Source organism: Amphiprion ocellaris, chromosome 4, assembly GCF_022539595.1.
Source record: "Amphiprion ocellaris isolate individual 3 ecotype Okinawa chromosome 4, ASM2253959v1, whole genome shotgun sequence".
Taxonomy (NCBI): domain Eukaryota; kingdom Metazoa; phylum Chordata; class Actinopteri; family Pomacentridae; genus Amphiprion; species Amphiprion ocellaris.
Genome location: NC_072769.1, coordinates 37721966 through 37749787, shown reverse-complemented (window position 1 = coordinate 37749787; position 27822 = coordinate 37721966). Strand labels below are relative to the sequence as shown.

The window sequence follows — 27822 nt, the reverse complement described above, 5'->3', positions numbered from 1 at the left end:
CGTGAAAGTATTTAACGGTACGTTAAATACGTTGTTTCCCGTCGCTAGCACTTTGCAGTCGGCCCTTGACGTCATTGTTGCGGAAGTGAAAAGTCTACGTGGGGAAGAAAGGTTGGTCTGACCGCGTTTGAACACTGTATACACCAGCGGCACCGATGTCCAATCCAGGTTAGCTCCGTCCCCCGTCGAACCAGTCTTCCTCCCCGACCCCTCCTCCCCCCCCGTTGGGCAAATGGACGCGTTGAGCGGCGATCGGGGCGTATAAATGGGACGGAGAGCCGACGACAGGCGGTAATGCTGCGCCGGGTGCGGCAGTCTCTCCGGCAGGTGCTGTTTCTGATGGCCCGGAGACCGGACCTTCTCTGCGGAGCTATCGTGCTCGGCGTCCTGCTCGTACTGGCTGTCAAGTTCACATGCAGGTAAACGAGACCAGCGGTGTGAGCAGGCTAACGTGAAACTCGTGGGGAGTTTTGTAGCATTATTAAGTCGTAAATTAGCCGCAGCTTATTAGCTGCAGTAGTTACAAACAGGGTTGTCATTATGTTGTGCAGCTGGTCTGAAACTGACGTGTAGGACAAGAGGATTAACTGGTCAAACGGACAAGGATCTGTCAGAGGTGTTTCTGTGGGTTATTCCTTCAGCTTGGCTTTTTACTGAGGGATGACAGTGAAGACAACAAAAGCACAATCAGTGCTGCAAAATTAGTCAACTACTTGGACAATTGATCAGTCGTTTTTGAAACAAAAATAAACCAAACCCTCCTTAGTTCAGCTTCTCATTTACTAGAATTTTGTGCTTTTCTTTGTCTTGTGCAAAAGTAGTTTGAATATTGTTAATTCTGGTGGAAAGTAGCAGTTTGATTACATTATTTCTGACATTTTCTGAAACAAGTGATGATCTGACAGATATATAATCACAGTTGCGGTTTTGATTAAAATCAACAGTTTCCGGCAATGAATTCACCTGTAAACAACTGATTCCAGCCACGTCCTGCTTCTAGTTGAAGCAGGATGCAGAGGAAGAAGCCCTGAAATGTTTAAACCGAGTTAATTAGTCAAGAACTATTTTATTAATCAGTTAGTGGTAAATGTCAGCCAAACCTACTATAGCACTCATGGTCTGAAGTTCTCTAGTAGGTGAATTGTTCTTAATCTGTTGGTGGACTTTTTGACTCCAGCTGGAGAGGATACAACCAGAAACATCGAAACTTGACACAAACTGCAGTCAAATGCTATCAGGCACATCTGTTTTCCCATCCTGTTTAGTCACTGTGGTAGTTTTGTTCCTGCTGTAACAACTTCAGCGCAAACATTTCTGTTTAGCCCAACAGGGATGATTGAAATGCAGAAAACCACCATGTACTGTATTTACTTTAATATTGTAATTGTTGTCTTCATTTCAGAGTATCTGCTAAGTACTAATCCAATACCACTACTTCTTCTTATAAATTTAGCAAGGGTTGTTTGATTTTGACAGATATGGTGATACATATTATTATTTTAGTGGTAATGGTAATTTTTTGCATTCTTTTCCAGTGAAACAAATGTAAAAATGATATTGTTCTTAGCATTAGGTCAGCTTTACTGAATGCTGTCTCACATTGTAATCTGTCATCTCCTGCACCCACTGTCTTTATTCATTTTTCTCATTAGCCGTGCTAAGAATGTGGTGGTACCAGCTCGGCCTCCGGTGCGGTTCTTCGCTGCTGATGCCCCAGTAGTGGACCTTTACTTGGGTCAGCTGGACCAGGTGAGATACAAAGACCCAGAGAGCATAACAGACGCTCATAGTTTACTTGAAGCAGCGACCTCCTCTCTGCTTGTGGGTGTTTTTGTATTCTGAATTGTCACATTTCTGGAGCTCCGTGAGTCACGTACAGACTTGTCAAAGCGTTTCATCTATAAGTATTAATACCTGGTAACAATAAATTCAAGGTAATACTTGAAACACTAAAAGGATAACAGTGTAGTTGTGGTCTGGTTAAGTCTACATCATCAGCAACATCAGCATTTTCTCTGCAGGTGGAGCGTCTCAGGAGTGTGGCCGAAGTGTCTCTTATTTTCTTCTATGCACCGTGGTGTGCTCACTCTATGGCTGCCCGGCAAGAAGTGCAACAGGTGGCTAAGAAGCTGGCCAAACAGGTACAAGACATGTGAAGACACAACAACCTCCAGGGTTGTTTGAATACCAAATAACAAACCTAACACCTTATCAGACAACCGCTAAAGAGGCGTCAGAGAACCAGGGCTTGATCTTCTGTGGACACAGTAAACATTTAGAAGAGCAAATATTGCTTCCAAGACTCTGTGAAATAGCTTGTTATCTAAGTGCTTCACATTAAAGTGATATTTGTAGTCTGAGTTTCAAGTAGACAAAAACTGACAAACAGCAGCAGAGAGCTTCCCTGTTATTGTGCAATTTATAGAACTCTATTAAAACTCCCAAATCAAATCAACCCTTGAATACACAGTAAAAAATGTTATTAACTAGAAAGAGTCTGACTGCAGGGATGTCACATTCACAGATACAAATTTTTGACCCTAACCCTAACCCGCTTTGCATAGCAAATGAGACAGAATGATCTCACACATGACTGAGAACACCACATGCTCTTCCTGCAGTCTAGAAATAGTTTTGTTTGTTCAGCTCTGGTTCTTTCTGTATCTCTTAAACACACAAACACAGGTGCAGTTTGTGGCTGTTAACTGCTGGTGGAGTCAGGGGAAATGCAGGAGGTTAAACCGCTTCTATCAGTACCCCGTCATCCATCTGTTTTATAGGAGGTAAGGCACAGAGGCATGCCCTCACTTTGGGTTCATAATGCTCCTTTCAGAGTGATTTGTTTTCAGCAGTAACAGCAGATAGGGAGGAGGTGAGGAGGATTGCAACAGACAGTGGCGGCTGGTGGTTGAAGCAGAGCATGAAGCATAAAATTGTAAATCTGAGAAAACTAGGGGGGTCTTTGCAATGCTTCCCCAGAGAAAAGTCTAGAAAAATAAGCCCTTAAATGCTGCCTTCTGGTGGATTTTGAGGAGACACATGTACATGGGAGAAGTTGTCCTTCACTGCTTATAGACAGAAAGGTTTTCTTTATCTTAATGTTATGGAAGGATCTATTATGAATATACATTATCTTATCCTCAGTCTAATCAAATGGTTTGCTCAAAAAATATAATCAAACTATGACTTAAACCGGTTTATTTATTTTTTATGAACTGCTAATAATTAATCAACTGGTTCTATCATTGACTTTTGACTTAACATAGGACTCAAAACACAAATCCCAAAAATGTTCCACTAAATGATAACAATGATTTTACACTTTTTCCTAAGATGCGACTGGATTTTATCCCGGTAATCAGCGGGCCGACAGAATATTTATTCATCTGGATAATTAGATGACTCATCTGTCAGATCTTTATGAAAGCATTTATATGCACATTCAGAGCAGCTCCACCTAGTGAATATATGTTCATTAAAAGAGTGCAAGTGAGCTGTTGATGTCTCCTAATTGATCCACTATATCTGTTTTCTGCAGGTTTGGACCAATAGAGTACAAAGGTCCATTTGTGGCTCCATATGTGGAAAGTTTCATCCTCAGAGTCATCACACCACTGACTTACCTCCCATCAAGAGCACAGCTTGAGGAGTTCCTCTCTTATCACGAGGTATCATTTAGCTTTATCTAGACCTTTCAATGGAGACCTGGCAGAGAACCACCCGCAAAGTTTATTTAATACTGTGTGTGTTGGTTGATTCCTGTACTGCAGCGGGCTTAAGATGAGCAGTTTGCTGTTTAAACTGTCTTATAGAGATACACAGAATTCCTTTATTTCTTGAACTTCCAAATATTGTAACTGGTTGTCTCTTGTGTATTTCTAGTCTCGAGTGGTGGGCTTCTTCCAGTTTCACTCTTCTCCTCAGCCTCCTGGGTACATGACATATCTGTCCTCTGCCCTGCAGGCCCTTAAAAGGGGTAAGATTTGATTATATAGATGTGAGGATAGTAGTTTAGAGACTATAAACATTTTTCATCAGGTCTAGGACATGGTCAAAATTTGTGTAGATGTTTGACTGTTATGGCAAAAATGATTGATGGGACAGAAATAAGAGTGTACAATGTTGAATTAACATTTAGGCTTTATCTATCTCAAATGTCCTGCACTTGAAGCTAGAGAGTGCAGACATTTTTCAGTCTTGATTCTAGAGTTTCTCTGTTTTTATGCGGCAGATTTCCGTGGTGTTGTGCGTTTTGGGGTTGTGACCAACAAGCAGGTGGCAGAGGCCATCTCACTAAGAGAAGATGAAACCGTTTACCTCCACAGAAGATTTAATTCTTCTTTGGTAAGCTGTGTCACTAGGCCATTATGGATGGAACATAAAACATGAAAAATGTAATCAACTGCTGAATGCTTTTTATTTTTATTCTGGACGTATACTAAGCCATTGCACCTGTGCTCTGTTTTTTGTGTGTGTGTGTTTTTGGGTGGTCAGATTTTCCCTAGAAGAGAACGTAACTTCACATCAGAGGCCATCTGTAGTTGGGTGTTTGAACACCATGAGACCATCCTCCAGTGGCTGCAGCCTCCAGGAACAAAGTCTCGCCTGCTGGAACAGGAGCTGACTAAAGGCCCTGCACTGCTGCTATTCCTGCCACACAATCCGCTGGGCTCCAAGCCGAGTTCTCTACTACAGCAGGTGATGAGGGGGGAAGTCACATTACTCCGAACTCAGATAACAAGCTACAGTAAACAAAGCTGTTAAGGCAGGATTTTTCCACTAAAGAACATATTTAAATTGGATGTTTTCTGTCCTTTTGTAACCTGGGGGAAGATATTGGTGCTTTTATTATGTTCTATTTGTCCTACCGTACCTTTATTTTCAGTTAAACCGAAGTCTTGTTTTGATTGCGTATGATTCAAAGCGCAGCGGCAACGATCTTATGAAATTCAGAGACACATTACTGTATTACCCTTTTTTTTTAGTCTTCACTTATGGGCTAGAAGTTACTTCCAGAAAATAATACCAGATTATATTAAACCTGTAGTTTAACTTTACCTTCTTCTGGCAGTGTTGGAATTCCATCAACGCTGTCAGGAATTTTGCTCCTAGCAGCAGTTGGTACTACCTGATATACAGCCACAGCTGGAGCTTACTCTGTCTTAGCTGCTGTGATTTCTCCTCTTCTCAGCTCTGACAGACCAATCATAGCTGGTTGATGTAAAATGCATCATAACCAGTGTCATGACAGACACAAGATTAAGAACGTCAGTATGCTGCGAAATATAGAGAGATGTCAATAGGCTTAATCAGCATTGTGTGAACTGATTACATTGATTTGTATGTAGAAATCCCACACTCCAGCTTTACATTCAAGAATAAATCAGATGTAGCCCTCACATACATCTGTGAATTGCTGACGCTATATGAGCTGGACTGCAGCCTGAGGTTCTCCATGAACCAGTTTCCTTCACTGTGATGGAAAGACTCCACAGCTTTGAAATTCCTCCCAGAAGGAGCTTGCTCTCAGTGTGGACTTTAGACATGTTTCCTCAGAAAGACATTGCCACTCTTACAGTTTCCTGCCTACTAATACGCACTGTATCTTCTATATTTTTAATTTTTTTTCTTATGTCTCTACATTAGTATAATTTAGTTTGACCTTTGTTGTGTACATATTCTTGGCTTGTCTTGTGTAGCGTTGTGTAACGGCACCAAGTTTTAGACATAGGACATCATTATTTTTATCCCTTTTTCTGTGTTTCAGGTTGCAGACATTGCTGTGCGTTATCATTCCTGTGACAACAGTAAGCACTGGACCTTGGATGGTTTCACTTCCCGCTCACTGTGCTGCCAGTCAGTTGCTCTCCCGGAGTCGAGCACAAGTGTGTGTGAGGTGTGCCTCAGCTCATCACGGCCGAGCCTCGCCGCCTCGTCTGTTCGCTGCTCGTTCCCTTCCACGTCTCAGGGCAGAGACGTGTTGCAGAATTATCTCAGACACTGCTGCCTCCACCAACTACTTCCCCCCATCTCCATAGATACTGCAACCTCAATGGGCTGTAGCAATTTTCTGAACAGCTACAGCCCGTTTAGTCAATACAGTGCCTGCTGCAGAAAAATAGAACCTCAACTCAACGAATCACAAGCCAAAGAGGAGCCAGAAATGCAAAGAGTTCCCCTAACGCCTCCTTCTACTCCGATCCCTCTGTCTGCTGCCTCTGAGCAGGAGGGAGACGGCATCACAGGACTCTGGTGTCAGACCAACAGGACACTCAGGTTTTATGTGCTGGACGTTGCTCTGAACTGGCCTCTGGCTGTGAGGCTCGGAGCATCAGGAACCACAAATGCTTCTCTTCACCAGGATGCTCATCCACAAGGTGATGGCTCATTTGCAGCTATTGTGAACCTGAAGGATGAGGTTCATTACGTTCTCCACCGCAGCCCAGCAGCCACGCTGACAGAGTCTCTGGGTAAGATGAGGACAGAATATCATCAATACCTCATGCTTGATTGTGTTTGGTACTGTACTGGCTGAAGTAAAGTAAGTAATGGCAAAGGTGTTTTTAACTGTTCCAAATAGCAAACACATAAAGGTGGGTCATCACAGAGGAGACACTTTCAAATAATCTCTCCTTGAAAGTGTTCAGTGTTGCACTTAGTTGCATTCACAAAAATACTAGAGAAAAAGAGTTCAATCTTCACACACCTGACCAGTCACAGCATAAAGTGGACAAGCCTGTTGAATTTATAGTATCAAAAAGTCACAATAATTGTTGAATGCAACTCGTCTGGTTGAGGCAGAGGCGGTTTCAGATACAGTTTTAAGATGAGATAAGATGAACATTATTCATTCTGGGAAAATTGTTTTGCCAGAGTACAAAAGTTAGTGAAATATACACAATTACACACAGGTTAGTAGTCAAATAGAAATCAAAAAAGAATACAAAACAAAAAGTGTCTAAGTGTGTGAATTGTCTAAGTGGATGCCAAGGAATAGTGTCTTTTTTTGATAAATAAAATGACATACTGTAAGTACAAAATATCAACCGTAAACTAAATAACAAGAAACAGAGAAACAGAAAGTGAACTGAAGGTAAACAGATGTATTGCACTTGACAATGATGATATTGATCGTGAGACTTTTGCACCTGATAAAAATTACAGGAGCTATAGAAAAGTCTGGTAATAATGCACATGAAATTGAATAGGTCCATTGATCATGTATCTCTCCTGCAGAAGGGGAATTATACAGTCTGACTGCCACAGGTAGGAAAGACTTCCTGTGGCGTTTTGTGGTGCATCTCGGTGGGATCAGTCTGCGACTGAAGGTGCTCTGACAAGACGTCACTGTGGCATGCAGGGTGTGAGAGATGTTGTCCAGGATGCTGCTTTTATGATCCCACAGGCCCTTTATTTAAAGCACACTGACCTTAGTGCCTAAAAAAAAAAAAAAAAAAAAAAAGGCGAAAGTGCTTCACTTGCTACAATCTCTGTCAGGTTAGAGTGACAAATCGGCAAAATTGCTGCAGCTGCTTTATTCACTCTAAAAAAAAAAAGTTTAATAGCTAAAAATCATCAGCCAAAAGCTGATATGACAAAGTTGATAATGCATTTAAACTCAGTATCTCTCCTAGTGTTTTAAAGGTTCTACTTATCCTCATAGACACATTTAAGTGTGTCTGTTAGAGCTGCAAAAATGATCGCATTGGTCTTCAACTATTCAAATAATTGCCAACTGTTGATAATCAATTATCAGAAAGCACCCCATTGGTGTATGAGAGTGTGTAAATGGGCGAATAAGAAAAGTGCTTTTGATCCGAAGGTTTAAAAGGTGCTACACTACCAGTCAAAAGTTTGGACACACCTTCTCATTCAATGCTTTTTATTTATTTGTGTTATTTTCTACATTGTAGATTAATACTGAAGATTAACACTTTTTTGTTTACAACATAATTCCATATGTATTCTTTTATAGTTTTGATGTCTTCAGTATTAATCTACAATGTAGAAAATAATTAAATAAAAACCATTACATGAGAAAGTGTCCAGACCTTTGACTGGTAGTGTACATGAGGGCCTCACCTTGAAACATTTTGGGGCTAAACTGTATACTATAAACTTTATAACATTGTCCACAAAAACTCAGATGTCTGAAGCAATGAATAGAAAAAAGGAGAGGAAACTCTGAGCTGCTGCTGTTCCTCCAGGACAATGTGTCCGTCCACACAGTCCAGGAGGCAGAAATGTAACTTTGAACTGTTGAACCATGAACCTCATTGACCCGACCTGCTCCGTCTGACTTCTGTCAGTTTCCCTGATATCCCACTTACATGGTAACCATTTTCAGATGGATTATAAAATCATCTTGGACAAGACAAGACATTTCAGGATGTCATCTTGGGAAACACTGACTGACATTTTTATAATTTTCTGGCATTTTATAGATCAAGCAGCTAATCAAGAAACAAATCTACTAATTAATCAACAATGAAAAATAATAGTAAGTTGCTGCACTAGCATATCATAAAAAATTACTGCATCAGTGTTTCAGTCAGTTTTCCATAAAATCAAATGTAATTTAGATGCAGAGCGTTGGGGCCTGGCTGGGACTGTGTGCTGAATTCCATTCAGTTGGATCCTGCTGTGATTTAGAGACACATATTTGAGTTTTTTCTCGCCTCATTTTGATGAATTTGAATATTTTTTTGTTGCCATGATTAGAGCCTGTTCACAAATATCTTTCATGTTTATAACGAGAAAAAAGAAAGTTGAGGGGTCAGATTAGTTGAGATTAGCTGATGTGGATTATTCATTATCTTTTGCTTAGTTTACAGAGACTTTCAGCGAGTTGAACTAAGAGTTGTGATCTTTAGAGGTGGATGTGCTGATTATTCTGTAATCATTAACTTTTATTGATGATATTTTTGGCTCCTACTGGTGTGACCTTTTTAAATTATTTTTAATTAGCAGAAAAGATACCGATTGTGCTTGTTGATCCACTGTGACCTATAAGCACACTTGTTTTTTGGCTAGTGTTATCAGAAATGCAGCAGATTGTAATTGTGCTCAGGGTGTCTCTCTTGTGTGTTTTTAAAATGAAAATACATTTCAGACTGGTTTTTATGAGGCTTTGAATTTGTACATTTATTGTTTTAAGTCTGTTGTCTGATACATAGAGAGGGACAACAGTAAGTTAAGGTAAAAAAAACTGTTTTAATCTATTTAAGATCTATTTAAGATTTCTATCAATAAGATTTTTCTGTATATTGCTGGGAATTCAGTAATAATGTATCTAATAATGCTCTACTGTTAAATCTCTTGCCACTGATCTGATCTTTACATTTTAAAATTTCACCAAAATGTTGAAACATGTGGATCTCCCTATAAAACTATTATTACTACTACAAGTGTAATGTAAGTTTTCACCCTATAGAACCATTTTCTTTCACTGTGTGCCTTGAAAGGTGGTGACTGTGTACCAGATGTCCCCAGACCCAGTGTCGTACTGCGTTTGATCCCAACAGTAACTGTGTTTTTATGGTTTCTGTTTCATTCAGAGGCCTTCATCAGGAACTTCAGTGCTCCATACAGCGTCTTGCAGAGACACTTGGTTGGAGACGAGGACAGGAGGGGAGCTGAGCAGGAGGCCAAGCGTCCAGCTGAACACCAGCACTCACCTCCAGGCCTCCTCATCACAGAACTGACCACCTCCACCTTCCTGCCGTCCGTCATGGACATCCACAAGGTGACAGGAAACTCTGCTTTAGCCTCTTTCTGGCCACTACATGCTCAACATATCAACTCTTTGAATTTTTGTCAAGCATTCCTCTGCTTTAACGTCCATGTGCCGCAGAATCAGAGAAACATCACATCAAATTAAGCCCTGTCCTACTGTTTCGGCAAATATAATTTTATTAAAGCACAAGTAAAGCTCAATAGAAAATGTCAGTTTGAACCATAATTGCTTTTTTGCATATTATTAAGCTCCAGTAGGAAGCATTTGTCTCCCCATTCTGGTAGTGAGAGTATTTACATAAACATTGTTGATGCTTACTGGGTTTTTACTCCTAACCTGACCTGCAGCTGTAATTTACTGTCTCCCTTGCAGCTGTTGCTCCCCTCTTCAGCTCTGCTGGTTGATGTTTAACATCGCTACTAATTTGCCAGCGCAGAACTGTTGGCATTGAAAGCAGGTTTAACCCTATAAAGGGTCTGCAGAATAGCCACAGACAGTAAACATATAGAATTCTTTAAATAAAAAAAAATATCTATCTGTATTTTTTAAGCAGACAGAAATTTTGAATTTTCACTGACTTTAAAGGCCCACTGCTCTGTTTCTGTATTAACTCCAGGTTCTGCTGCATGAAACTTTAGGGAGTTTTCTGACAAGACTTTGTTCATGAATATAGTCAGAGTGGTTAAGAAGCCGATTTTTATTGCGGCATGTTGTTTTAGGCCCTTGTTGTCTAAATAGGTAGGGGATGGAAGAGGTTAAAACTCTGGCATACAGCAAAACAGAGAGATTTACCTGTTTATTTATTTGTAAAAGTACTGCTCTCTAGGATCAAAGTATTCCATGTGCACACATCAATTTGAATAGTATGTATTGTCATCTGTAGCTTATGTCCACTGTTTATAGAGGCTTTGCACTTATAATATGTAATATAGAACAGCAGGTCTGTCTGTATCCTTTGGTTAACACTGTGACTGCTGTTTCTTTCCTATATATATCTTAAATGCAATACTAAGCTAAATTTGTGTGTCCTAGGATGTGCTGCTGTTTTACTACACTCAGTGGTGTGGATTCTGCTCCGTTCTCAACCACATCATCATCCAGCTGGCCAGATTATTACAGGGAAACAGCACTATCACTGTGGCCAGGTACAGTTTATTTATGTTTGCTATGTCTTTATGTCTGTTTATCAAGGTGTTTAATATTATAGATAGTTATACATTATTAGTAGTAACAAAATAGACTTTCATTCCAACTTCAGCATCAGTTCTCTGATCCACATTTTTAAGTAAAATAAAAAATAATAACCACATTTTTCTCTGTTTAGGGTGAATGTTGCACGTAATGACCTTCCCTGGGAGTTCATGGTGGATCATGTTCCCTCAGTTCTTCTCTTTCCCAAATACAGGTGAGAATGATTATGAAGAGATACACAACACATAACTGGAGATCAGTGTTTGAATTTACTACTGATGCAACAAGGCATTTATCAACAGAATCAAGAGTATACTTTCAGAGTAGTTCAAGTAGTGAAGCTGCAGACAGTACTGATTTGATCTGGGCTCATATCTCTTAATGCATGTTCATTGTAATTAGTTTTTTAGTTGTTTACATCTTTTATAATGCGTGACAGTTGTCTTTGCCTGTTGTACTGTATTTATTGATGCTCTTTTAACAACATTTCATGTTACCATCTGTCCACATCTGTCTGGAGTTTTATGTGGTTAAATGAATAAAAATGAAAAGTGATTCTCTATTACAAACTAATTTTTCACCCTTGTGTTCCTTCTCTTTAAGAAAACATCTTAGCGTGAAGTTTCCTGACGACCTTCCCATCACGTTACCAAACCTCCTTCGCTTCATCCTGCAGCATTCCGGCTCGCTGCATTATACAGACAAACCATCTGTCGAGGCTGAGAGTCCAGGACTCAGCGCCGTCCTCCGTGCAGAGTTTCTGACCCTCCAGCGTGAAGTCCAAGCACTGCATCGCGCCCGTGAACTTCTCTCCCAACAGCTGTCGCAGCTCTGGCGCGACAATCGACAACTGACATTTGACGCTCGCAGCTTGGAAGCAGAGAACGCAGAGCTGCAGCGAGAGCGGCGGAGTTTAGAGGAGCAGCACCGGGAGAAAAGCCGGCAGCTCGAGGAGGCGGTGGGGCGGCTGCAGGAGCTGGCAGACGCTTCTGAAAACCTGCTGAATGAGAACACACTGCTCAGGGTCCTGCTGAGGGCGCTGAAGGACAGGACAGAGGCTAGAGAGCAAGCCGAGGTGGAGAGAAAAGAGGCAGAACTGAAAAGAAGCCATATGGCCTCCTGAGCACAAGTCTGCAGGGAATCCTGAGAAAGACGCATAGAGAGGAGGAGAGAGGAAACTGGGCCAGGAAATGAAGGAAGAACTGAAGTGGAAGAGGTAAAAACCTGTGGTTAGACCTGAGATGTGGTGAAACAGGAGGAAAATGAAGCTGCAATGAGGTGATGGTGTAAAACCCAAAGGGTAACAACCCAGTAAATTTCCTCATGAGAGGAAATGAGGATGACGGCAGATAATGTGCCGTAAAACCCTGCTGCTCAATCAGGACTGTAAGGAAGGAAACACGGTGAATATGCAGCGACGAGAAACTGCTAAGGCAGAATACTCCAAAGTGCTGTGATGATGTGAGCTTATTCAATCTTAGAAACACACTAGTTTTGGAATTTCGTACTAAGTGTCAAATTTAAACTTCTCAGCTCGGATGCTTTGCTTGCAAAGATTTAATATTTGTTTAAGTGTGAAGAAATAACCTGAGAAAACCAACTACATGAACCCTGCAGCCAAATTATGCTTATTTACTGTAAACCTTTATTTAAAAGATAGTGTGTTATAAATACATCTGAGTCCTGAGGCACAAACTAATAACGGCTGGATTATAGAACCACCTGTAGCCCACAACAGTGGATCACATGGTCAGTATAATGTCCATTCGTAGAGCACTGATTTGATTAGTACAATGACAGTTTATTTATACTCACTGCTCTCAGTTTAATAAATTCCAGCCACACTCCTAATTATGTTATTCCATCTCAAATCATCAGAGGCCTTCTGCTCCACCAGCTGATTTGCTTTTTACTGTTTGTTGTCATAAACTATGGACAGTTAAAAAAAAGTATGTGTGAAATATGTGATATTTTAAACACTTTCCAAGATCTGCTTGTCCAGTATTGCAGATTGTGAATCAATGGCATGATAAGGAAGTGAAGTCAGGCCTTTTCCGTTATTAGAGATACTAGTATTCAAACAGCCACAAGTTTCAAAGTGTGAAAAAAACATGCTGAAAGTGAGTCTACAAGCAATTTGTCCTGTAAAGTATTTGATATATGAAGGTACATTTTCACAGATATCTTTTTAAATGTTAATATTTTATGCTATCAAAATTTCTGGCAAACCTGAGATTGTCAAGCAGAAATTGTTCTGAAATTCTGAGGATTTTAGATGGAATGAATAATATGAAAACATATGAATCGTGGAAGAAAGGCCACAGTACTTCATGTTATCTTTGCTTAAAAGAAAAGACAAAATGGAACGCCTGGAGTGTCAGTACTGGTGGAACAAGTGCTGATGAAATGGATATTATATCATCAGTATTGGAACATGGAGGGTGATTTGCAGGAACTTTGGAAGAAGAGAAATCAGAAGTAAACACCTGGTTTTCTCTGCACCGGAGAGAATTCACAGTTTACACTCTAATAATGGAGAGATGGGTGCATGGTGATCTGTTTTTTGTTTTGGTTTTTTGGTAGCGGTTTGTTCTACAGGTTTATTTTACTAACTTTATGGAAACTTCTGCCATAGTTTTCTAGAAAAATGTGGTATTTTGCTGATTTTAATGCATTATCCATACACTTTGTGATTGGCAACATTTAGCTGCATATTAGTTATATTTTTACATTTTTACATTGGAAAATCTCATAGTTATTAAAATTTCATACACAGCAGTTCTACGTAAAAACATGTCAATCTAACGTGGTGGACACTGACGTCAGTTTGTTCACTGTTCTCCACATTAACTGTAATGAACAACTGTAGCACCTGACACTTTCTCCATACCAATCTGTAATTGCCTCCCTCTTAATATCTCCTAATATCTGCAGAAATTATGAGTAAGGAGTCCACAGTGTTAGCTGTGGAACCTAAATCTCTGCTTTTAAATAAAGTGTTGTACTAGTGCTGTAGGATTTGGCTGCAGGGACGGAGGGCTACTAATGAAGCTGAGAAGTTATTTAATAGTGAGCGTGACAAATGCTCGTTTGACCTTAAGCACTTGAAATAATCAACAAGATTTTTTTGTTTGTTTTGAAGGGGAAATAGTTGTTTTGTTAAACTGATCTATTTTTACAGGAATCATTGAGTCACTAAAATATTTCTATGTAACTCTTCAGGTATTAAGAATGAGATGCTGCAATTGTTTACATGTGAAATATTGCACCGGTTTTTACTGATTAAAAGTCTTTCATCTTAATTTACTGCAGTGTTTCATTGTAGATTGAGTGTCATTTTATTTGAATTCTAGTGCAGATCCCAAAGGTTCCAAAGATGACCACATATGTGAGGAAGAATCTAGGATCTGTAACGTGATGTTGATGCACAAGTTACGGAGTGTACACTTTAATTTTATGCTATGTTGAACCGACTGACACTGTTTGACCGTGAATTCAGTACCGCAGTGTTCAGCAGAGGTAAATTCCATCTCTAATTTGGAGCAGTAGGAGCATGTGCTGCTAATTTCACTCTGAATGGAGGTTTATTTGCCTTTAGATAGTGTCATGTGCTGCAAGTCTCTCAGAAACAGTTGTTTTTTTTTATGTTTTTCTCATATGGTGAATGTTTTTGCATCGCATAAACCCTAGACACATACGGTTTCTTCTTAATAGAAGTTGTTAAGGCAGATATTAGTGATTTTTTTTTTCTTAAATGAGGCGTGCTCCCATGACTGAGGGAGCAGTTATTTTGTTTAGCAAATTTGTGGTGGTAAATTATTCATAAAAGACATAAGAAACATAACAACAGAGCACCAGCGCTGCTTATCCACAAAACTAAGAAGCTAATTTACTAATGCAGGTTAATATGAAAAGCCAATTAGCCATACATGTGTCTGAATCAGTGGGCTCAGCGTCACACAATGACTGCACATCTAAAAGTGTTGATCGGGTTTGGCTCGGTCAGTGAGGAGTCAACGAATCTCATGACTTCTGCTGGCATCCACACAGCTGTCAGGACACTTTCTCTGAGGAAGCTCACTGCAGGACATTCTGTCAGAAACAGCCTTCTGTCACCAAGACCAACTATTTTAAACACAACAAGGTGTAGCCTTGTAGGTAAACCCTGCCTACAGTACAGATAGATTCTGTTCTGCTGGAGAACTGTCCTTTCTGCAGCGACACAAACTGTAAGTACTCCACCTAATTTAAAGAACTTCAGATTGTTCTATTAGACTGATTATGTTATAGCATGAGGAGGATTTCAGTGTGTATTTTAGCTACTGAATACTAAATCCAAATACACTATGTTGTATATGTGCAAGTCAAAAGAACATGCATATTTTATAAGAGATAAAAAAAAAAGTTACAAATGTTTTACCAACCAGTTTGAATGAAGAATTTTACAAAATGCAGCCACAGATAGTATATACTGTGGATATTCTGTTCTTGGTTTAAATAACATGTTACCTCATTTCTTAACATATATTCAGTTATTATTATGTGAAGATACATCATACATATTTATAAATCATATTTATAAACGTGCATTTGTCAGTATTTATAATGTAGCCTGTGAGTACTGTAATCTTTGTCGTTGATTGTTCACAGGAATAATGGAAACTGCACAAGTGCCTGTTGGTGAGTCTTCCTGTCCATTTGTAAAACTTTCAGACCAAAGGATCATATGAGAAACACAGTTTTAATTTCCTGTGACTTTACTGAAAGATAATTTTTAGTCACCACTCTTTTTCATTTTTGTGTTGTCCGTACTCTCCGTTTCGCAGCGATGGTTGGTGCATTAGCAGACAGTCCGGTTCAGACGGCTTGTCCTAAGTGCCATCAGTCAGTCCTGTCCAAGGTGGACTACTCCTCTGGTCTGCTCACGTATCTCTGCTGTGGAGGACTCTTCCTCTGTGGGTAAGAAGGGCTCCAGCATCATTGGCTTTATTATATTATTCACTTATATTAAACATGTGCACTTTGGAGAGGCTTTGAAACAACATACACCCAGAAAAATAAACGTGCTAACTGGAACCAAAAATAATTTGTCGCAGTGACACCGTTGTAGAATCATTTTCCAACCTTTCAGTAAGAGGTTCTTCAAAGAACACTCCCAAAAGTACCTCAAAGAACAATCAAAAACATTTTAAACACCTTTAAAGGTGCTCCGAAGAACTCAGCAATAACTGCTAAACCTATTTTCAAATTAGTTCTTTCTTGGTTCAGAAAAGAATCTCTAAAAAGGTTCTTGAATATTTTTTCAAGATAAATGGTTCTTGAGCATTTTAAATCCAGCTGTTATAAATAGGTTTAAAGACTAGTACATGAAAGTATTTGGGCTTTTTATGAACATCTTTTACCTCATTTAGTTACAAACAAATAAGGTATAAAAATGGCAGTTTCACACAAACAAAAGCACTAAATCAGTCACTACAAGAGGGAACATAGACGCCTAAAACCTTCAATTAACTTGTGGTGCCAACCTAAAAATTACAAAACACTGAATGCATTTGACAGTTATAGAAACAATGATTTTAGAAACTTTTATATATGAACTGTAAGTTTGGAAAGTTTGCAGCATCTCTGGACTTTCCTTTGTAAAACCGTTATTATTTTTGGGTTCTTGGTCAGACAGAACGACATATTACACGGTTCCTGTTTGGGATTTGGGGAACTGTAATGAACATTTCACACTGTTTTCTGCTCATTTATAGACCAAAGGATTAATCAAGGCACCAGAGATTCCTCTGAAGAACCATTTCTGAACCACAATTGTTGTGAGAGCAAAAAGAGACTAAATTATTATTTGTGAGCCTCATCATGAAGCAAAAAAGTAAAGGTTTGGACTCCAACGTTAATGCAACTGTTGGAGTGGATTATTGTGCTGCCAGTGATGACAGGCCTATATGTCTGGAAATCCATGATGTGGAGTAAAGATGTTTTAACAGACTCAAGATAGAATATCTGAAGGCTTTTTTAAAAACCACCAAATAGTTGGAAAAAGGAACAAAAAAAACAGACATGTTGATGATTCATCCTCTAAGGAACATACATTTCTGACCATAAATTTTGGAAAATGTTGTAATCCTTACAATAGGAAGACCAGAGGAGTAGAAGTAACCATCAGACCAACAGACCTACATCATTATCCCATAAATTTACCAATATCATGGCAAAAAACGACTCATTTTAACAAAAATTGTGTGAAATATTCATGAGTCCAACATCCTGACATTAGCAGCTGTCCTCTCCAGTTTTGTTTTAGGTTGCTGCCTCATCCCGTTCTGTGTGAACCGCCTGAAAGATGCCACGCACATCTGTCCTACCTGCAAGACTGTACTCGGTGTGTATAAACGCTTATAACTCACACTAGAGCTGCAACGATTAACTGATTAATAAATTAGTTCAGAAAAGAATTTTGATAATCGATTAAACGTTGAAGCTATTTATAAAATCAAAAAAGTCAAGCTTTTGCTGTCATCAAGCTTCTGTAAAAGTTAACATTTGATGTTTTTCTGTGTTGTACATGATAATAAACAGAACAATTTTGGAATTACAGGACATGTTTAACTATTTTCTGCCATTTTAACCTAGATATCTATATAAAAATGGGTATAATCTGTGGGTCTGGAAATTGAAGGTGGTTTAAAACGGAATTGTTTCTAGTGACCAGCAGGGGGCGACTCCTCTGGTTGAAAAAATAAGTTCAATTGCATAGAAGTCTATGAGAAAATCATTGCACTTCACCCTTGATTTGTTACCTCAGTAAACATTTTCCTGATGAATATATGGTCTCAATCACTGGTTTCATGTCTCCTTTAATACAGCTTGATGTTCATTTTGTAAACGATGCCCTTTATGACACCATGACAGGTTGCTATCATATCGCAGTGTCCTAAAGTTTTTATTCAAATCGCTGTTCATTCATCACATCTGGTTTTAACAGACCAGGATGCCGAACTCCAGGCTTCAAAATGGCAGTCAACAAAACAATGGATGATGTCATTATGGCTAAGACCATCTTTTATAAACCATTTACGATCAACTGAAAAAGTTTGTTTGAGCCACAGCTAATATAACACAGTTCCACACCAGACAGCTGTGTATGAAGACAGAGTGGAACTGTTGAATTCAGAAAATGTAATTATACTGAATGTGACCCGGTTAAATGTCAGCCCATGCCTCTTATTCTGTTGGTATTTGCTGCCTATTTGCTGCCCGATTTGTTCCTGGTTGTTTGGGAGCTAAACTTGTTGTTAGTTTTACTGTACAAGTGAAACGATGTGTCCCTCTGAAAACGCTTTCCTTTAAACTTGATTTAACCTGAAACCATCAAAAAAGAGCCTTGATAATCTTGCAGTGATACACATGTGCATTTATTATTGATCTCATAGAGCATTTTCAGGGTAAACCTGCATAAAGAAAGTGCTTTCTCAGAATGGATACAGCAGCACAATTACAACAGAAACTGTCACCTTCATTTTTCTTAATTTTTAAACTTCACAGATTTGAACCTTAAAACTGTTTAATCATGTTAACAACCATAGCGGAAAAAGCAAAAGAAAATCTAATAAATGACCTTAAAAGTAACTGTGGAAAACTTATCCCTGAAAGATGAAGAAATCGAGAGTTCATTTACATCTACTGTGTTGTTACTGTACATGAAAGCTTTTCTTGATAATGAACAATAAAATATTGCATGTCTTAAATGCCCTTCTCTTTGACATTATTTACTTCTATTAGTGATAAATAAAACCAATATAACTTTATTCTCTCATCCACTGAAGCATTTTGGACGGTAATCATCTATGTGAGTCGAGTTTCTTCACATTATAGCGTGTTGAGAAGTGATGAGGAGTGCGAGGAGAACAAGGAGAGAGAAACCAGCGTCTGCACGGATGCCGTTACCATTACCTAAAACACAAACACAGTCATTTTACAAATGAGTAACACTGCATTTTACACTTTTGATTCAGAATCTTTTATTATTAATTTCTAACATATTGATCTAATTGTGACCGCAGACGTGTTCTGTGAGGTCACAGTGACTTCTTTGACCATCAAAACCAGTTCTTTCTTCAGTATGTGAACATTTTTTACCAAATTTGAAGAAATACCCTCAAGTGGATGAACAGACAACCCAGAAACATGATGCCTCCACTTCTCCCACATGGAGACATAAAATAGATATGTAATATTTTCAATCTTTGTTTTCCACCATCTTCTGTTACTAGCCGGTGACTTTTTGCAGACCAGTTTACTGTCTACATTTTAAAATTCAAACCAAATCTCATCAAAACCTGGTGTTAGCCGGGAAGCGACCATTCAAGAAGACCCCATAATGTTGCTCTGTTTGTCAGGCTTCTTGTAAGTGACTGATATACCAGACAGACTTTGTGTGTTGTTAATTTTAACTAGCTAATTCAGGAACTGGTTTATCACTAGCTTACTTTTTAATGTATTAACTCATTTTTATAAAAGGCACCCCATGACATTATATCAAATGTGCATTTGGCTGCTAGATATTATTGATATTGTGCTCAAAGTCTGGAGCTTTTCTCAGGCAACAAGTCAGCATCCTCACTGGTTAATAACACATGTAGAAGAATGAAGTGGAATGAAGTGGAGTCCAAGTGATCTGTCACTGGGCCATATTATTGGTGTCATGATCCTGCTCTAGCTCCTGCCCTTCTTTCTCCTTCTTCCTCTTTTCTTCCTTTTCCCTTCTTCCTGTCTTTGTCATCTGTCTTTGTATTTTACTCACTCATCCTGTCATCTCTCTCCCTGTTGTCTCTCTCTCTCCTTGTCTTGTCCCTCTGGCTCCCTCAGTTTGTCTGTTGGTCTCTGTATCTGTCTGTCTGCACTTTGTTGATTGCTATAATGCACATCAGCTGCAGTAATCAGTTTCACTCCATTCACCTGTTCTCCACCTCACCTCCACCTATTTAAGCTCTGTCCTTTCATTCACTCCCCGCTGGATCATCGACTCACATTCTGTCACAGACTCTGTTTGCCCCCCTTGGATTTGATTCTCCACACCAAGCCTGTGAACCCCTCACCTGCTTCAGCCCCTTGGACTCTCCTGCTTCCCCCCATCCTGGATTTCCCCCTCTTGGACTCCGTTTTGCTCCTACCGGTTCGTGCATATTCCCCAGCCTTCTGTCTTATATTCTCTTTTACTAAAGCGCCTTGAACATTGTTTTAACTAGTGGAGAAATCCAAAGCTTGACAGGCCTGACATGCCTGATGTTGCTAAGCTAATAAAAGAAAGGTTGCCTGTCTTATCTCAAGTGCCAAACTATCATTTAATCAACTTCATTGTCTACACAAGTATACAGAGATGCATTTTTTTTGCTGCTGCTTCGTTAAACCATCTAAATACTAATGGATTATGCTTTATCACTAAAGGCAAATTTAATACTCATCCCTCCTCTCTGATGGACTTCCTTAATGACAAGGAGAAGCAAAACCGGGATCAGGTATTATGCACTGCAAACTGCCCTCAAGCTTTTCGTGATTGTTTTTACCAATTTTATGTCAGTTTTGGTTGTCTTGTCAAATCTGAGCTGTTGTTTCTTAAAGTTTTTCATCCTGCCACTATTTCAGTACTTACCTGTGGTGGTAGAGGAAGCCGATGTGGAACTGCTGGATCCAGACCCAGCGGTTGTTGTTGCAGAGGTGGCTGCTGTTGATGCTGGGGATGCGGTGGCAGCTGTAGTAGCAGTGGAGTTGATGGTGGTGCCAGAAGAGCTGGAGGCAGTGGTAGTGACGGTGGAGGCTGTCGGGTCAACCCTGCCTCCTTCGAGCCCGATACCCAGTGTGTCTAGCTCCGTCTGGGACTGCCTGCTGACCCAGCTCTGTACCAGTGTTTGGTTTTCGTAGGACTTCAGATCTGCCAAGTTGGTGCCAAGAAGGCCTTGAACGTCACTAACAGTCAGATTCTAGGAAGAGCAGATACATTTTTATAAACCCATGCAAATAAACATACATATGGTTTTTAATCCATCCGAACCAAAAACAGATTAGTAACACCAATGCTGGACGCTGTATAAGACTGAGTTATAGACGGTATATAAATGATGATCATCACCACCATAACGAAGTAACAACTGAAGCGAGAAATAGATTTGTTTCCCAACAGTTTTCTATGGTTTTCTATACAATCAGGCTTCTTTTTGCAACACAAGAGTTGCCATCTGCTGGCCAGGATGCTACATCCATCTTTTATCTGTAGCAAGACCCCACCTCATCCGTTCGATGACCAGGCCTTATCATCTAGCAATAACTAAGTACATCAGCATTTAGTTTGCTTTGCTGTGCTATCTGAAACTTTACAAACAAGTGACAGAGCTTGCAAAGAAGTCTGCCTCTCAAAGACCCTGCTAAAACTACAAAAGAGAATACAGTTATAAGGACAGCAGAACACACATAGCACTGACCAGAACAACAGTCTCATCCATATTGGTGAAGGTAGGCAGGTCCATGCTGACATTTGCAGCCACTAAACTCTTGACATAGTCTGAAGTTGCACCCCCTGCAAGACAGGAAAGAAATGACCAGTGAGGTCAAATGAAGCTTTTCTTCATGCGGTGTGTATGTATGCGTGCGCCTCTGTTTTCCTACCCATGTAAGGTTGTACAAGCTGGTAAGAGGAAACGGAGACAGTTGAGCGAGTATCTCCACTAAATGCTTGTCTGGCAATGGTGAAGAGTTCTTGCTTTTTCTCTTTGGTGCAGTTGGACACATTCAGGGCATCAGCATCTCTGCAGAAGAGACAAACACACAGAGCACATGATCAAAACAACAGTCTGTTTTACAACTGATGTAGATTGTTGATGAAGCATTGATACCACTTCAGCTTGTTGACTGGAATTCATTGTCTCACCTATATTGTCAGTGTTCACATTCCTTTACTCTCCCCATTTTTACAAGTTTCATCTTTATTTGCTCAAGAAAAATCACTACATCTATTTGATGTCCTTTTACTGTTCAAATGTTAAAATCCAGAGAAGAATTGAGGATAAATTGAACGGAGTTGTTTTTAGGTAGTTTAGTGATTTAAAAGAAGCTACTCTTTTTTCCTTAGTTTCCCCTTTCAAGCTACATACAACAAGGCTGAAAAATGCTCTAGTCTGTCTAATAGTATTAGTTTAATCTGCATTTTGCTTTACAGTCAGTTTTCTTTGAAAGGCAGTATCGAACATCAAATGAAGATAATGCATTTTAGTAAATTTGCAAATACAGTAAGTTGTGAATGAAGCCGATGTAATTTCTAATAGGGATGGTGCATTAATAAATTATTCAACACATCGGAGGTGAGGGGTTATAAAATGTATAAAAATGTCCTTTTAAAATCAAAACATTTAGTTAATCATTACATTTATTAATATATTTATTGCCTTGTTTATGTATTTCATTTTTTATTTTAGAGTCCTACTTACATAATTCAGAGGAATTTATTTTTATTTATGCACGTATTTATTTCCTGTAGGGTCAGAGATACATTTTGTTTTTCATTAGGTTCATCTAATCATTTGGCCTATGCCTGTCAAAGAAGATCTCAAATGACTTTAAATCACAAATTGCAGATTTGTATAAAGTTGAGAAAAAAAGTCCTCACAGAGTTTAGGTATTTATCAGTCAACAGTTACACCAACTATGTATGAATGCAGGAGACTTAGTAAGGTCAAAATGAAGTCCGGTGTAGCTGGAGCTGCAAGACTTCAGACTGCTGAAGCAGTTCTAATAGGAAGAATGGTCTAAAACTTTCCTGAATCTCCTGAGAATCTCCTGTGCAGCTGAATCTCTGAGCTGCAGCTACTAGAAAAACCCTCGGGTGGGTTTACCTACTTTTTCCAATAGCACTATGAATGCTTAATGTATATGAATGTAATTGCTTCTATGCTATTATCCCAAACACACTGTTTATACTTATGACTTTGATTAAGAGCAAATCACATTTTATGACCAGTTAAGGCAGAAAACCAGATATTTCCAATGGTGCCTTTGTTGCTGCAGTAAATACACAAAGGAGCATAAATTTAGTTTCAGGGATTTTGTTTTTCATTGAAGATCCCTGACTAAACCTTAAACAGCATGTGCTTCCATCTTCCAGATGTTAAGATCTGTCAGATGTCAGTATTAGAATCCTCCAGACATAAACACAACTCTGACCTCTTACCTGAGGCTTTGCTGAGAAATGTTCTTCAGAACATCTGCATCCAGGGAACACAGGTTTGGTCCTCCAATGGCGTTCAGCTCTGCACTGCCGAGTGTGTTCCCTTCTGTACTCAGATACTTAGTGATGATGTCTTTAGCCTGGAAGAGGAGAAACATGCAATAATAAGAAACACGAGCACACACACACCTGCACAATGAATTTCAGTCTAATTGCTCACCAGGTTTGGGTCCCACTCCCCATCTGATAGGTCCATCAAGGCAGCCAATGTGTCAATCTGAGTGATTATCCACTTGTTGATATATTCAGCGGTGGCTAGACGGGACGCTGGGCCTAAGAGCTGAACTTGACTTTCTGGGATGCTAGAGTTGGCAGCATAAGCCTATATATATGTGAGAATCAGTCAGAAGAAATTAGAAAACATTTACTTTGGATTGCAACGATAAAAACAACACAGTAAGAAACTATTTGAAAAGAAAATTTCTCAAATACAGGATCTCAAAACAAAGTGTCAGCTGGTTTCTAACCTTTTCACAAAGTGACATTTAAAGATGTTATCCCCAAACAGTAATCTGATTCAATAAAAAGTGATTGAATAATGATCATAATTATACATAACATTCAGCTTAACCTCATTCTAAAAACAGTCGACTTAACAGTGATACATGCTTCACATTTGCACCACATTTCCTTCCTTGCTGTTACCAGCACCACGTTCACTACATGCTTCATCCTCAACTGCTCAGTTAAAAAAGCTCAAAGAAGCCAGTCACATCCTCACAGGCTTCTGTCACCTACCTCTTGCAACTTGCTGAGAACAATCTGGAGGTATTCCTCCTGATCCACCTTCTCAGTGATGGCATCGAGGTTGTCTTGGACAGTTTTGGCTGTGAGGCAGCAGTTGAACTGGTTTATATCGTCATAGTCGAACGGGAACGTTTCAGCGCTGATAGTCACCTGGGTGATCTCTCCAACAGTGCATTCACTGCCTGGAACACAGAAAAGAAAACAGTTAAGAAGTGAATTCTCGGACAACGAGCATTCAGAGCAGTGACCAGAGGGAGACTGACCTATAGATCGCTTTGACTTCATTCTATTGGACCGTCTTATTTCTCTCTTCATGCTCCTCCTCTTCCATCTGTCCACTTTGTTGTTCCTCAAAACTTTCAGGAAGAACTTCAAGAACATGCGCTTTGTTTTCTGCTCACAGGAATCAAAGAAGCACATGAAAAACCAAACCTACTTAACCTTTTCTGTTAAATGTATGTGTTCACGTGGGACTGACTTTGTCGAAGTTTTTATAGAAGGTGGACTTCAAATACAGCGGTAACATCCCGAGGTCCCTCAGGGTTTGCTCATTCCATGTTGAAGGAGCACTGAAAAAGCAAGAACACCAAAAGCTATGAGTAAGAAATGAATTTGCTGAACAGTTTATAGGGCGTTTTGTGAGGCATTAGAAGTGAGGATTGTGTTGATGCTGATTGACGCACCCGCATTGTGTATTTCCGCTACTCAGCAGGGTTTCAACAGCAGCTGCTTGAGCGTCAGTAATTTCAGGGCAGTTCTTGAGTTTCTCCAGGATGGACGGATCCGAGTTCTGGATGTAGGACCCATCCAGAGTGCAACACATGTTCCCCAAAACCGATATATTGTCCCCAGTCAAGCTGGTGTTTTTTATAGCCTTAGAAAATAAAATATTGTGGATTAGAGCATTAAAATAAGACGTGAAAAACATATTGTGAACTGGATGAGATTTACATTTACAGCTGTGCTCTCACACCATGCTGAAAGTTATGTTTAATAGTGCAGGCAGTGGTTTAGTGGTCAGAGTCCAATTAAAACTAAGAAAAAAGACTTAATCTAGCATATTATTTTAAAAAATATCACATAATCTACACATCTGTGGCATCCAAAATTATGTTCAGCCCCCCTGAAAAGTAAAAGCTCAGACTTTTGTTCGAAAAAATGCAATTTGTTTGACTAAAAACTGAATAGTAAAGTCAGAATAATGAAATTAAATATCAGTGGAATTGTGAAACTGTGATTTTTGAGTTAATTGTAGTTTGGTCCAGAGCACAGACTAGTGAAACTGCTCGATGATTTCTGTGTTCTAACCCTGACAGACAGCATTAAAATCTGCTTGGAGATTTAATTTAAGCTTCTTTTTCAAGTCTTCTTCAGGATTTTTAAAGTTAAAAATCAGTGTGCGTGCAACTCCCGGCCATTTCTGAGAAAAGAATTAAAAAGAGCCCATGCTTTTTGGGGTTCTTCCTTTCCTTCAGTGTGTCATATAGCTGCTTTTTTAGGGACATTTCCATAATTCCGTACTAGCAGCTTGTTTGGCACATCTTCACCCAAAGAATGAGGATCTTCCTCATAGTCCTCTGTTATTTCCTCTAGAGCTGCTTCTGTTGGGACTACAGTTACAGTTGAATAGTACAGTCTTGTATAACACTTCCAGTGGACCTCAGTGGGAAACATCACCAGAAGGAGAATCTATGAAGATACAGAGAAAGATAACTGCTCTGCAAGGAGAATCCGACTGCACTAGAACCAGACTGTAATCATGCTGTGGTGGATGTTTTTTGTGGTGGTGTGGCCCAATGCTTCCTACACTATAGGAGATACGAAAGGAAGCATCAAAGCATCTCTCCTAGCATTTATTGAATTTGACTATCGTTTATCACGGCTGCCACTTAGATTCCAGGTCACTTCACTCTCCGAGGATCTTCTCTACACAAAAAAATACTATTCAACTGCAACCTATGGCTTTCTGCTTTTCCTTATGGATGTGGAATCACGGTACTTTCACTGTGCTAGCTAACCAATGAGTGCAGGAGAGGGATCTTTAGGAGGCAGGAGCTAAAACACAGTGTTTTAGACAGAAGGTTAGAAGAGATGTTGTGGCAATGCACAGTATAAGAAAAATAATGTGTGAAAACTGATTTTTATGCAAGCAGACCACAGAAATTAAATCTTAAATCTACATAATATGGGCTATTTAGCTTTACACTGAGCAGGCATAACATCATGACCACCTGTCTAATACTGTGTTGGTCCCTTTATGCTGCTAAAGCTCCTCTGACCCAGTGGTGATGGACACAGGACCTATGGGGATGTTCTGTAGCACTGAGATGGTGGCAGTAAATTCTGTGTGTCCTGTGGGTGTCAGGGTGGGTTTCTACCTAGATCAGGCTTATCCTGGAACATCCCACAGATGCTCAATAAGATTTGGATCTGAGGAGTGTGGAATCCAGGTGAACAGCTTAGCTCTGTCGTGTTCCCCTGAGCAGTTTTTGTGATGTGTCAGGGTATATTGTCCTGCTGAGGGTGGCAGCTGGCATTAAGGACTGTTGCTTGACCTACAATGTTTAGGTGGGTGTCAAACGTCCACATGAATGTCAGGACTTAAGGTTTCCCAGCAGAACGTTTCATTATAACAAGATGATCGATGTTATTCACTTCACCTGTCCGTGGTCATAATGTTGTGGCTGATCGGTGCAGTTTCACACACTACTTAAATATCAAACTTCAGCATTGCCCATTTGAGATGTTCAGTCCTGTCTGTTGTTTGGGGACTCACCAGGCAGCTCCTGGCATTATCAAACAGATCAGTTCGCTTGTAGCTGAGGGCCGAGGAGAAGACACTGAAGTCTGCATCTGCCAGCTGTTCAAAATAAGACCTGCAGCTGGCCTGTGGCACTAGTGAGTAACTGCAGCAAGGAATGGAAATGATACCATAGTCATGTCATTGCAAGAAAACCTGTGTTTGGTCTGAATTCCACACAAACAACCATGACAGATTCTTACTCGTAGTACAGCAGCATGTCAGGAGGGTAGACGGTGAAGTTGGTGGCGTCTGGATCCACTCTAATGTAGTTGTACATGCAGGTCAGCTGTTGGTGAGAAAAGGAATAACTCCTATCAATACCCTATACTGTCTTTGCTGTTGAAGAAGGACATAGGTGAGAAATTTTGAGCTTAAAATGTGGAATTAAAGTCTACTGTAAGTTATTTACAGTATGATTTAGACATCCTGGTCCAAATGCATTTCAGTGACAGGCCTGCCTCTGCAGGTTCTCCGTAGTGCCCCTCCCTCCCTCTGTTGTGTTTCCTTTTTAGGAAATTGTGGCACTGAGACGGCGGCAGCAGGTGTTTAGGGCCAATAGGAAATCCTCATTAGAGCAATCAGCTGAAGTGGGAGCAGACACTGCAGAGCCAATCAGCCTCAACCTCTTCACCATATAACCGGACTCTTCTCTTCATTCTTCTCTGGATTGTTGATGCAACTAGTCAGTGCAGACCGAGTCATTCTGCGAACTCTAGTAATTTTGGTTTTCTCTGTTCTCCTCTCAGCCTGGACTGCCTCCCCCTCGTGTGATCACCTGCCACTGGGATTTCTGGATTCACCTGCTCACCAGTCAGCCGGTTTTCCCCGGCTCAGTCAGCCATCTGGCTCTCCTCCGACTCTCCCTCCATCCTCTTCAGATAAGCCCCGATCTCAGCCTCCACCTGCCGTTGCTGTCTACTGACCCACCTGCGAGCCACCGCTTCCACCTTTTGAGCCTCAGCCCCCATTCTTCCTAGCTGCTGGCTGTGCACCAGTCTGAGCAGGATCGGTCAGGTTATTAGTTTTTAGTTCTTGTGATTAACCTTATGTTTTTGGAACTCTCAG

The 27822-nt window shown here is 40.0% G+C and overlaps 2 protein-coding genes across 3 annotated transcripts in view; one reads left to right on the top strand and one right to left on the bottom strand.

Annotated features, from left to right (window-relative positions):
- Positions 1-77: 77 nt before the first annotated feature.
- On the top strand, positions 78-14229 carry txndc11 (thioredoxin domain containing 11). The gene is made up of 13 exons (XM_023298323.3): positions 78-419; positions 1653-1749; positions 2022-2141; positions 2686-2783; positions 3539-3668; positions 3883-3976; positions 4232-4344; positions 4495-4698; positions 5768-6470; positions 9558-9745; positions 10769-10881; positions 11061-11141; positions 11531-14229. The coding sequence occupies exons 1-13, from the start codon at positions 295-297 to the stop codon at positions 12048-12050; spliced, it is 2586 nt and encodes an 861-aa protein (XP_023154091.2). The 5' UTR covers positions 78-294; the 3' UTR covers positions 12051-14229.
- Positions 14230-18323: 4094 nt separating this feature from the next.
- LOC111588137 (uncharacterized) overlaps positions 18324-27822 on the bottom strand; it is a 56805-nt gene continuing 47306 nt past the window's right edge. For both annotated transcript variants that reach the window (XM_023298312.3, XM_023298313.3), the window contains exons 54-65: positions 26958-27043; positions 26731-26860; positions 24638-24828; positions 24433-24523; positions 24218-24347; positions 23946-24136; positions 23368-23529; positions 23151-23287; positions 21593-21732; positions 21409-21503; positions 20583-20910; positions 18324-18883 (exon numbers count right to left, since the gene is read on the bottom strand). In XM_023298312.3, the coding sequence (XP_023154080.2) occupies positions 18795-18883; positions 20583-20910; positions 21409-21503; positions 21593-21732; positions 23151-23287; positions 23368-23529; positions 23946-24136; positions 24218-24347; positions 24433-24523; positions 24638-24828; positions 26731-26860; positions 26958-27043 (1770 nt within the window). In that variant the 3' untranslated portion in view covers positions 18324-18794. The remainder of the gene's footprint in view (positions 18884-20582; positions 20911-21408; positions 21504-21592; positions 21733-23150; positions 23288-23367; positions 23530-23945; positions 24137-24217; positions 24348-24432; positions 24524-24637; positions 24829-26730; positions 26861-26957; positions 27044-27822) is intronic.

Excerpts from the sequence above, each read along its gene's own strand:
- txndc11 (XM_023298323.3), top strand. The coding sequence starts at position 295 with ATGCTGCGCCGGGTGCGGCAGTCTCTCCGGCAGGTGCTGTTTCTGATG. Across the intron at positions 2,142-2,685 it reads CTAAGAAGCTGGCCAAACAG|GTGCAGTTTGTGGCTGTTAA; the intron begins GTACAAGACATG and ends ACACAAACACAG. Across the intron at positions 3,977-4,231 it reads CCTGCAGGCCCTTAAAAGGG|ATTTCCGTGGTGTTGTGCGT; the intron begins GTAAGATTTGAT and ends TTTATGCGGCAG.